Source organism: Montipora foliosa, chromosome 12 (genome assembly GCF_036669935.1).
Source record: "Montipora foliosa isolate CH-2021 chromosome 12, ASM3666993v2, whole genome shotgun sequence".
Lineage (NCBI taxonomy): Eukaryota > Metazoa > Cnidaria > Anthozoa > Scleractinia > Acroporidae > Montipora > Montipora foliosa.
Genome location: NC_090880.1, coordinates 22,191,496 through 22,203,995, shown reverse-complemented (window position 1 = coordinate 22,203,995; position 12,500 = coordinate 22,191,496). Strand labels below are relative to the sequence as shown.

The 12,500-nt window shown below is 38.5% G+C and overlaps 1 protein-coding gene across 1 annotated transcript; it reads right to left on the bottom strand.

Moving 5' to 3' along the window:
• Positions 1–8,909: 8,909 nt before the first annotated feature.
• On the bottom strand, positions 8,910–9,838 carry LOC137981013 (olfactory receptor 4D1-like). Its single transcript, XM_068828388.1, has 2 exons — positions 9,557–9,838; positions 8,910–9,128 (listed from the first exon to the last, which is right to left on the bottom strand). The coding sequence occupies exons 1-2, from the start codon at positions 9,836–9,838 to the stop codon at positions 8,910–8,912; spliced, it is 501 nt and encodes a 166-aa protein (XP_068684489.1).
• Between the last annotated feature and the right edge of the window lie 2,662 nt (positions 9,839–12,500).

The following is a 12,500-nucleotide window of genomic DNA, read 5'->3' as shown; positions in this document are numbered from 1 at the left end:
TTTATTTCATATATCTTGAAATTTTCCCATTCATCTCTCAGGAGTAGGATTTAACTTGAACTCATGTTGAAGTTTTCAGCTGGCTTCAGTGATAGCTAGCTCAGTTGGTAAAGCGTCAAGTGCAGTATGTACAATAGCAATCCCACGGTCAATGGTCCAAATCTCGTTCAAGAATGGATTTTTCAGTCAGGTTTGGTTGCAACTGTTCGAGTTGATCACCTGTAACTGAGATGATCTTTCTAACTTTCATTTCTTTTTGATTATTAATTATAATTAACTACATCTCTGCTTCTGTAGCAGAGAAAAGCGTGAAGCAGGGTATTCACGGCGACTCATCACGTGGACTGGTCAGTTTGTGAAAATTTAATTTGCTTCTTGTTTTGCAGTCTACCAGGAGTTTTCGGCGATTATATTTTATTTGCTGACGACTTCAAAAAGCCGTAAATTTCGCTGTAAAAGAAATATGCAATAATGAATAGTTACCCTTTTGAGAAAAAAGGCTATCCAGAAGACACTAAATTAGAAACCGATTCCGGTGATGAAATGCAACCAGACTCCTTTCCTAAGGAAATAGAAGTAAACTCACGCTTGATTGTTTTTTCAAGCTGTCAAAGCCCAAGAGTGCGTAGACGGTGTCTAGGGGTTTGAAAACATCAAAGTCCATTGATGTCTTTGACGTAATTAGGACGGTTCTTAGCATTTGAAAAACCTTGAAAACACCACCAAGTGAGAAAAGCTGCAAAACGAAAACTAAGAAACAGGAGGGACTTATTGCTTGCAGTAGTCTGTGAGTATATTTACTCAATTTAATCGCTTGAATGCAATATTACAGGGAATTCAATTGCCAATGACACAGCAGATCCCAAAAAGCTTGAACCCGGCTGCAGCGTCTGGTTTCTCAACGTAGAGACCATCATGTACAACAATTATTTTGTGATCACTTTGCAGTTTTTAGAGGACAAAACCCATAGACTAACACTTTAAATGCAAGCAAGAATGCAAAAATGGGATTTTAGCTTGTAGACAGGAGCTAACGAGATTATACATGACAGGTGTTTGTCGTCCAGACATGACAGTATATACAATTCGCCCATTTAATAGGCATTAGATAAAGAAAATACATTTTGTTTTGCAATTTGAACACTTACCCCACAAATTACCTACTTATCTTTTTGGAATCGGGATCATCAATTCGAAGGAACGCCCCAAAAGGCAGGATTTTTTTTCAGTTCTATCGCCTCGTGCTTAGCAACCTCCCGTGTGCATCCATAACTGGGTATACTTACGCTAAGCATGAACCAACTATTAATTGCATAATGAGCTACCTCTGAAACTTTAAGCGCGAGCGCAGTTCACGAGATAATCTCTGAGTAATGACACATTAGCGCTCTGGCCACCCAATAATTTATCAGTTTTGAAGGCTAAAAGCTTGCTCGTTATCAAAGCCAAAAGGCTTAAAATTGGAAATTCAGCTTGGTTACCTCTTCATTGCATGATCCCTTCTGTGAGCAAACTCGTATCTTAATACAACAATGTAAAAAATGACGTCAGCAAGGATTGCTTTTTATTGGTCACGTGATTTGCTGAAAGGTTACTGTTGCTGTTACTTTGTTGTTGTTGAAAAAAATAGTTGTGTAATACAGGGAAGTGAAATGTATTGAACCCAGCGATCAAGTGAATAAAATTACCCCCTCGTAATTCTATTGTCCATTTTGCCACGCCGAACAAAGTCAACCGACACCTTTCAGTATTCCAATAACTCAATTTATTTTGACACGTATGCCTAAAATACACATCAACATAGATAGAAATAACGTGGATTTTGCAATAATTTAACCTTTTTAGTCAGTTTATCCCAATACCACTGAGTTTTAAAAATTTCTTATTTAGGATTCTTTCATTCGCTTTGCCAGATTTTTTAGTCTGATCGAGCTGCAGCTTTACTTGCTCTATGACCAACTGGTTGATCGGTAGATACTGCAGGTGCTTGAGATTTCCCTCGACGTAGTACACTTGTTACATGATTAACCCAACACTTTCCATGATATTTAATATCAATAGCATGGGCATCACTAGGGTCGATTGCAGAGCTTAACTTTACTCGAAGTTTATCATTTGAAGACATTTCAATGGCAGCACGAAGAGATTCGCCGGCTGAAGATGTCAATACTCTATGGAGACTTTGTCTATACCCAGCATCACCCTCACAAAAGAAGCAAACATTTTTATCATATGGAATAGTTTTTGATAGTGTTATTTGTTGACTGTCTTCCACTGTTATAGATGACTTTCTTCTCATCTCATTTGGGCCTTCTAAATGCCTTTCATAACGCTCTTTGGCTCTTTTCAGCATCCCAGAATGTACTGTATTCTTATAGCAACTTCTGTGCCATGATGATTTTTCCTTTAGATCCTCCAGAGAGTAGAAGGATAGCTTGTCACGAGTTCTTACATACTTTCGCTCACCATTCGTAGCCCACTCCTTTATCGACTCCAATGTTTTTTCATGTGAATTCGGCTTTTCAAGTAGATCTTCATCATTTTTTTCTTGACATATAATGCATAAGCTTAGAGCTGCTTTTTGTTCTTTGTCAGGGTCAGGATCAGGGTCGATATCCATCAAAAAAACTTAAACGAAAAGACCATCAATCTTCTCTATTTCAACTGCAAGTTAAAATGGCGGACCTGTATTTTGCTGCCAAAAAACCGCTGACCACGAGAGCCTTGTTTTCAAGCTTGTGGTTATTATTTCATCAAATTCTTAGTTTAAGAGCCAATATGCTTAGAAAATAGTTATTATTTTATGTGACTTCATTTTATTATATTGTTTTAGAACACAACACAAGAAAAATTGAGTTTATGAAAAATGTAATTTTTAAATCATTGATGATAGGAGATATAGCCTCGTTTTCATGTCTTTAATCAAGTGATAAAGTGGTAGAAGGTTTCAGTCTTTGATGTGAGAAAGTCTATGAAATGCTTTTTCGTCAATATAACTTACTTTTGTAGTGATGTTTTGAAACAAGATACGAAGAAAGGGCACATTTTGGATTTCGCCTCCTTTTCATGCTTTAGGTCACGTGATCACAATTCCCAGCTAAAAGTGTGTGTAATGCTAGAGTAAAGCTATTATTACAATTTGGTGATGAAATATTGGCATATAAGAGGGAATAAAGACGATTTAAGATGTAGCCTCGTTTTCATGCTAATATTGTATGAGACGTGTTTTAATCCCCCGTGAATCGTGCCGGTGCGGGTCACAAAGTTGCCGACAACAATTTTCATGTTCACTAAGGTCCCCTCAACATATCTAGACCAGTGTTAGCGTGCATAGCTTTTAACCAATGAAATCCCGGCGTCTTCAATTAATAAATGAATCAATCAATCTTTATTTATTTATACATGACATCAAATTCAAAGCTAACAGCTTGTGGGGTCGTGCACAGAATTAATTAGTGATAAAATGCTCAAAATTATTAAAACCACATTCAAGGGAATAAAATGAAATCATTCCTCATAAAATAGGCATTATAAAATGTAAGAAGACATTTTAAAATAAACGAAATTCTCAGATCTATTGTTAATTATTTGCGGAGCTAAAACGTTGAATCTTTATTTTATTATTAAATCTTAATTTTATTTTGCATTTTTCTGCAGCGATGTGTCGGAGAACTAAATTTTAAAAATGGCAGAGTTTTGTGACAGTTTCTTTAACAGAATTCCTGACTTCTTTGATCTTCCAAAAATAAAGAGCAGGATTCAACGATGAGTTGAGGAAAATCAGCGAAATGGTAATTTGCCTGGCAAGGTAAATAGCTGGGGATATTCCCAATGCAGTCGTAAAGAACGCCACTATAATATACGGAAGATAACAAATTGCTAAAGTCACATGTAGCCACAGTGCACAGTTGACAACTTTTCTATATCGGGCAATGTTTAGTGGACATTGTTCGCTTGGTTGGACGTGGTCCCTCATTTGATTTTGACAATACTTGCGCAGAGTAAAAAAAATCTTCCCATAGGAAAAAAGTGAGATTGCAAGACAAACTGAACCGGCTATATAGCCATACCATAAGGACAAGAGGTAATCCACCAAGTGTAGTGTTGAACCAGCAATGGACAAAAACCGCAAAACCGTCAAAAGTACAAAGGTCCGCTTTAGGGTCACGACTTGTCTGTATCTGAGGCCCAACGTGAGAGCGAGAAGCCTTTCAACTGCTATGGTGGTCATAGTTAGGATGGACACTGCGCACAACATATTTCCGGTCACATAAATGATGCGATGAACAAAGAGGCAAAACTTCATTTTCTTTTTCACCACGGATAGCCAGTGAGCAAGGAAAGTTGGCTCTGCCAAGATGCCAACAAAGAGATCACTTGCTGCCAAGTTACGAAGCAAGAGTTTGGAAGGCGGATAAAGAGAAGAGTCCTTGCCTAGCGCAACTAAAATGAGGAGATTTCCCACAAATGCAGTGACCGCGAGCAACATGTTAATCACCACTATACATATCAGTGGAGTATGGGAAGATTCAGCCATCGCCACCGAGCAAAACAGTAGTTCGTCCGGGTTCTTCATCACCTGGTCTGTCGATTTCGACCGTCTCTTTGACTCGACCGCAATTTAATTGGGTCTTTATATCAGGAAATCCTGGTTTGGTATTGGATAATACAACATGAAAATTAATCATGAAAGTACCTCGTTTTAAGTAAATAATATCATCGTACTGTTAGACAAAAGCAAGCAGCAGGTTTTCTGGCAATCTCACTTATGTCCAGAAATGGGCAATCTATCAATGAGCGAACCATAGCAATTGAAAAATACGCACGCAACTGAAAAATTACACTTATATCTCTTCCTGACCAGCTGCTGGATGCTTTGACATTGGAATCAAGATCTTCTGCTTTCCGACCGAGCACAAGTCTATAAACACAGGATTTTATTGATTATCTCCCATACTACCTTTCGGCATTGTCGCTAACGCTCTTTCGCTTCTTTTGGACAACCTTACCCGAACAGCTGTATACTTCCTTTAAATGCGATTCTAGAAACTACTTATTCAGTCGCTTTAGTATGTGGCTTTTAAACGGCGCATAAGCTTCCAGGGGCTCTCAACGTGACTGAAATTACTCAAAGGGTGGAGTGTACTAATGTCGACTGATTTAATTTTAAAACTAGTGAGTCCTTCACAGATTTCCTGACTTCCTTAATAGTCTAGCAACTAGGGTTTAACAAGGAGTTCGAGAAAATCAACGTCAGAGAAGTTAGTGTGGCAAGAAAAATAGCCGACGAAAGCTTTGCCATTAGTCAGTGATTAATAGAATCCTTGCTGCATCGTACGAAATTTAACAAAAACATGCCGTGCTATTTGCGGCCACAGAGCACTCTTTAGACCTCTTTACGGGTTTTTCTGCATCATGCAATGTGTAACCGATGCATGTGGTTGGATTGGTTGGTCGAGGTTGTGATGTGGTCGATTTTCTTGATTAAGACGTAGAATAAGGCAAATTTTAAACAGGGAGAAATGTGAAATTACAAGACAAAGCAAGGCCAATATTTGCCCAAACAGAAAGGTTATGCGTCAGTCCACAAAAGCAAAACGTTGAGCCGAAAAAGACAATTAAGTTTAAAAGTGGTCTTAAGGTTATCACTTCAAAAAGGTTTGACGATCATACATACGCATAGTTGTTCTTCTCTTGTATGAAAAATATTGCTGAATGTAACTTACGAATTTACGAGTTTAAGATCCAAAGTTTCTACACTGGTGCCAGTGTGTCTTCATAAGGGGTGACCTCAGGCTGGAACAGGTAAGAGTGCTCTTTTGAGCAAGGTCTCGTGTCCTTTTTGTTTAATTTAGCGAGATGTAAGTACGTTTGAGGGAAAGGCTTCCCTCCCGACAGTTTAAAGAACCTTAGCTTGAATGGAGTGTGTCAACTTCCACCCAAAGGCGTTCATGGCACCTCTGCAGCTGGTTCCTGATGTATTTTTAAAATCACATATACCATGCAATTATATGGATCGTGTCCAACAACAAGGCGGTGTTTTCATGTTTGCAATGTAAAAAAAAAATTGGTGCCTTTTTTAAAACGTGTAGCAAGGCTTTGTTTGATTTGTTCAGAGATGAGTCAGTCCGTTGTTTCCTCGGAACAACATGATCCCATGGTCTATAGTAAAAAATATGACTAAAGGAAAGATCACATAGGTCCGCTTCAGGAGCAACAAAACTGCCAGGTTCGTTTCAATACAGACATCCAGTAAACAATAACAAGAGACTGTGCCACGATCCCAACACATATAAATCAGGTATCGCAAGTCTACAAAGCACAATTTTGGAAAGCGGATAATGCGGAGTCTCGTTAACTTCGAGGAAAGTGAGAAGATTTCCCAGCAATGGAAGCATTGCGAAACACAGTCACAACAGAACAGAACATTCAACAACAACTGTTGAGAATCGCAACTGGCCGGAGGGAAACCAGTTGGCTATTTACAAGTTCAATTGAGAAGTTGAACCAGGGGCTACCAGGAAACAAATTCAACGAGTGGTCAACTGAATTAGGAATAGTCCTAAGAGGGACTGTTGTTGGTGAGAATAACTGAAGGTTCTACATATTGATCAAAAGTCATCCTGTTTAATTTAGTCACCCTGACTTCCACTCAGGTTGTTAGTCAGTACTATAGTGTTTTCAATGTTTTGAGATGAGCTTTACTGGGACTCCAAATCTAGTAGGCTCTTCTTTTCCTTCACAAGTTTATTTGTAGGAATCACGTATAATAACTGAAACAACATCACAAACTAAATTACAAAATAGACAGAGAAACGTAGCAAATGATATGGTTAAAGACGTCCTAAATAACCTCTTGCAGAAGTGATACTGATGAAGCTGTGATACGAATCTCATATAAATTTGAGGGTACAAACAAATATGAAAAACTACGAACATTTACAAGCGCTAAAGAAATCACTATAAATCATACCTCTTTCCCCGGTCAATCAGTGTCCTAAACAGGATTCGAGCCTACGACTTGCGGAACACCTAAGAGATGTTCTACATGGATAAGCTGGAAAAGTAAGCTCGTAACTTCAGGAATTAAATAGGCCAGGGAAGAAATCTTTGTAAGGAAATTTACCCTTTCAAAATTGGCTCCGGTTGTAGATTTACGTGAGTCATCAATCCGTTCCTAAACAATATTCTGATATTAAAATTCCCTCTGAATTTCGCTTCTTTGGACGGAAGGACTCTGGAAAATCTTGGATTAAGTACCCTATCTCGGATTTTCCAAAAGAAACGCAACCCGTATTATAGAGAAATTAATTGCAGCTGATTTTACCATCCCCTCATTCCCTTGTATAGTATTTGCACATTTCTTTTATTAAGTTCACAGAACCTCCTCAATAGTGAAAGAAACAACAGCCTGAGAGCAATGTGCCGGAGAACTGTCTAATTCTACACGTGGCAAGTGCTTATTCAATACTTCTGCAACAGTCAAACCATTTTTATTTTTTAACATTTCCGCCCAAGCAAATGTACTAAAAACATCAATTACCATCAACAAATTTTTTTGAAGCATGGTAAGCTATTTTTATTTTTAAATCGTAAGTACTTTGTGGAATTTTGAGAAAAGCCGTTTTCCCCATACAAATCTTTGTACCTTATTATAGAAAATTACCGATCCATAGACGCGAATCGTAAAATCCGCGTTAATTTAAGTCATGCTAATTATGTTGAGCTTGATTTTCTGCGACGTTCTTTAAGTGTAGCGTTTATTTCCGCGCTCTTAATTTCATAATTTTAACCCTAATTTTGAAACCTTTCCAGACATTCATGACACCTAAAAAACAATAAAATAAGGTACAAGCCTGCTTTCTTTCTTTCCATTAACCCCTATATTAATTAGAATTTTGAGGACTGCTTGTCGACCATAGGGCTCGCTCAGTTTTATTATCAGTGATTTTTTTTTGCATCCACTGTTGAATAAATTTGTTTCAGTGGTGACCGTGTCTTAACAGCGTTAATTTCCTTTATTGTGAAATTTTATGTCATCGTTCCCGTAAATTTTCCCGTGTTTACATATTTTTTTCAATTATACTATATTTTTTACAATCTTACAGCGGGAAGCATTGGTAAAAAAAAAGAAAACATTTTACTCTCTTATTCCATCTACTATATTTTCTAATTTCAAGAAGATCAGCTGTCCAAATTTGATCAATTCCGTGTGAAATTACTCGTGCCTTTGGAAAATCTCTCATAAATGAATTCATTTGCAAGTTGAATTGTTGATTAAAACATACGATTTTGTTTTGCAGGATTTTTCTCCATTCCATTTTTGTTTCAGATTGATATATCAATGTCCCCATTGTCTCTCTTGTTTTGGAATTACATCTAGAGATTTTACCATTCTCCTATCTGCTTCATGTTTACTCTATGTTTTGTCTGTTGGAGAGTTTTTTACATTTTTTTCTCCGAAAAAAGAGATTCACATACTGAATAATCCACATCATGTCGCATTGCTCCAGCATCAGTTTTTGCAGTTGGTGGTTGATGAATCTTCAAAACATTAATCCTCCACTTTTTGTTTGCATTATACCAGATGGTTCAACAAATCTACCAGGACGTTTGCGATTTTGAGAACGAGAGCAAACGTTATTTCAAGGAATAGTGTAAAGACTACTCTGAAAAGTAAAAATTCCCACCAGATACACGAAAACTGAGCTTTCTCAGGCTTACAAAAAGATGAGGCGAGCAATCAACTTGCGAAAGGTCTCAATCACTATTTTGGATTAAAACCCTGTAAGGAAGAATGAGACAGGCGGGGAAAGAGATGTATAAATAAAAGCAGCAATGCTTGCTTTAAATGTGGCTCCGGGAATGTTTACGCTAAACTGAAAGAATGGGGCGATGTGTGGGACAACTTAATTTGAAAAGTGGTAGAGTTTTGTGAGGGTTTCTTTCACAGAATTCCTGATTTCGTTGATCTTCCAGCAATGGAGGATAGGATTTAACGGGGAGTTTAAAAAAATAAACGTAAGTGTAATTTGCTCGGCAAGGAAAAGAGCTGGAGACATTCGGCTCACTGTAGATGTAATGAATGCCACTGCAACATATGGAAAATAACAAATGACTAAGGTCACCTGCAACCAAAGTGCGGTCTTAAGAGCTTTCTTATAAGGCACTGCATTTCGTTGAAATGTTTGGATTGATTGCGCAGGCTGTTGGTGTACTCGATTACGATGATGTAGATGCAGAGTTCCAAAAATTTTCCCGTAGCAAAAAGTTGAGATTACAAGACTAATTAAGCAGGCCATATAGCCAAACCATAAGGACAGGGTGTAATCCACAAAGTGTAGTGTTGAACCAGCGATGGACACAGCCCAACAAATTCTCAAGAGTAAACAGGTCCGCTTTAGGGTGACAACTTGTCTGTATCTCTGGCCCAACATGAGAGCAAGAAGCCTGTCAAATGCTATGGTGGTCATAGTTAGGATGGACACTGCGCAATATTTCCGGTCACATAAATGGTGCGATGAGCAAAGAGACAAAAGTTCATTTTCTTTTTCACCACGGATAGCCAGTAAGCAATAAAAGTTGGCTCTGCCAAGATACCGACACAGAGGTCACTTGCTGCCAAGCTACGAAGCAATGATTTGGATGGCGGATGAAGCGGACAATTCTTACCTAGCGCAACTAAAATGAGGAGATTTCCCACAAATGCAGTGACAGCGAGCAAAATGTTGATCACCACTATGCATATCAGTGGAGTATGCGAAGATTCAGTCAACTCCACGGAGCAAAACAGTAGATCGTATGGTTGCCTCATTCCCTGGTTTGTCGAATTCACCATTTGCATGCGACGCTCCCTTAGACAAAGGCCGCAATTCCCAGTGTGGGCTAAAATTTCTTCTTGCTCGTCTATCCAAGTAACAATGGCACGGCTGCGTTTTTAATTAAACTATCAGCTTCTTAATGTTTTGAAAACAGGACTGAGTGGCTTGTTTAGTGGTTAGGTTCCCTGCCTCGAAATCTGGAGATCCCGGATTGGGCATTAGTTCCTTGTAGTTTCTTAGATTTCGGGCCTCATTTGTAAAGTGTCAACTGGTTTGCCTGCGGCTTGTTGGGATTCTCTTCTCAAAAAAAGATTATTATACTGCATCATAGATATGTTTCATTGGCCCTGCATGTGCTCGTTGTGGTGGACGGCAATTAGGAATGGATGTATGCATACAATACAATACATACTTAATTGACCACTCCGTAAAGGGGCTTTTCAGGGCCAATCTGAAACAATCAACGAAACAACAGAACACAACAACAACAACTGTTAAGAATCCCAACTGGCCGGAGGCAAACCAGTTGGCTATTTACAAGTGCAGCTGGGAAGTTGAACCAGGGACTACCAGGAACAAATTCAGCGAGTGGTCAGAGCGGGTCTTGAACCCGCGATCGCCGGATCTCAAGGCAAGCACCCTAACCACTGGGCCACACTGCCTCCTAATGCATGAGACATGTATGCACAAAGACACCTGTTCGTATATGATTATTTCATTTATTTCATATGTCTTCAAATCATCTCATCATGGTTCAGCTCTTAGGACTGAGATACAACTTGAAGTCATAAGTCACCAGTTTTCAGCTGGCTTCAGTGATAGCTCAGTTGATAAAGAGGCAAGTGCAGCATGTGCAATGGTATGGTCACGAGCTCAAATCCCGTTCAAGTCTGGATTTTTCAGTTAGGTTTGCTTGCAACGGCTTGAGTTATTTACCTATAATTGAGATGATCTTTCAAACTTTCATTTCTTTATGACTATTTCTGTTCAAGTCAAGGGTCTTGACGGCGACTCATCCCGTGGACTGGTTTAGTGAAAACTGCCTCTGTTTGGCAATCTACAAGGAGTTTTTGGCGAGTATATTTTATTTCCTGGCGACATAAAACAATATTTGGCAACTACTTGGTGGGGGCTTCAAAAAGTAATTTTCGAACCTTGTAAAGAAGTACCAGTAACTATGCAATACTCCTTTTGTAAGAAAATAAAATCGCCTTGATCTTTTCAAGTTGCCGAATTCTAAAGCTGTTTTTGCAGTAACTAAAACGGTGTTCTTAGGGTTTGAAAAGCCCTGAAAACACCAGGGAGTCATTGCTTGCACTATTCTATGGGTATATTTATCCAACTTAAGCTCTTTAATTCAATATTTGAGGGATTTCACCTGCCAGACACAGCAGATTTCTTAACATAAAAACGCACCACCATGTACAATGCCATTATTTTTTGATTACTTTGTAGTTTTGCGAGAACATGATTTTCAGACCCGTAGACAAATACTATCAATGCCGACAAGAATGCAAGTTTGGGATTTTCTCTTGTGAACAGGAGCTGCATATTAGGACATAATAGAGGACAGGTGTCTGTTGGCCAATGATAGTAGATATATGTTCTCCTATTAATAAGTACCATATATAAGAAATAGAGATTACTTCATGGAAAATGCGCGCGTACGATTTTTATTCACGAGTTTAGTGAAACAACGAGTGAATATAAATCGTACAAAGCATTTTCCATGCTGTAATGTGTTTATTTCATAGGTACTGAGGTTTTTTTTGTGATAGTGATTGATAGACAAATTTATTTCGCACAATTGCAGTGGGGCGATGAAAGCAATAAACAATGGTTTAAAATCGCCCAACCGACTATCTATTTAATAAAATTTACAACACTTACTGTGTTTCAGATGTCCCAAAGTAATCCAAAGTGAAGAGTGTTTTTAGCTTGCCGCTTGTCAAAGCTACCAGCGCTTTGGGTTTATTTCCCTTTGCTTGCTTCTTTAGTTGATTTTGCTTGGACTAAAGAACCTCTCTGGTTTTCTCAAATACCAGGTCCTTTGTTATGCTTGCGGAATAGCCCTTTTTCTTCAGTTGTCGTTCCAAGGTAGCCACTAAACTTCGAAGGAAAGTCGGCTCGTATTCATTGCCGTCGTTAGTGCGGACGGAGATGATAAATTGGTTGATGTATTCATTCGGCACAACCGCTGGAATAACTTTTAAAAGTCGTTTAAGAAATAAAATATCTCGTTCAGTTTTTTGAGCGACATTTCTGTTTTCTTGATCTAAAATAAATTGCTCAACTGAGCAAACAGAAGCGAACCTTCCCTCAGCCATTTTTCAAAGCGCGCTGTTTTTGTGCAACGGCTGTCGGATGACGTTCCATTCGATACGTTCATTCATCACTAGTGAAATTTCGTCGTTCGCGTTGCTGATTAGACGAACGATATTTCTTCACAGTGAGATTTTGTAGCTCGTCTTCCTGATTGGCTACATTTAGAATCAGTACGAATTTTATTCACTATGAAATTACCTCCATATCTCTTGGAATCAGGATCAGCTTAAAGCAGGATTTTGAAGCACTTGTTTTTAGTTAAAAGTCATCGTCGACGAAACTTGCTTAACTAAGGAAAATTTCTATCCAACTTCGAAAATTTCAGTTTAAGTAAATTCCGATATTTGTGAATCC

Bases quoted from the DNA above. Each gene is read 5' to 3' on its own strand.
- LOC137981013 (XM_068828388.1), bottom strand. From the start codon at position 9,838: ATGGTGAATTCGACAAACCAGGGAATGAGGCAACCATACGATCTACTG. The intron at 9,129-9,556 runs GTGAAAAAGAAA...CTTTGGTTGCAG, and splicing joins TTGCTTACTGGCTATCCGTG to GTGACCTTAGTCATTTGTTA.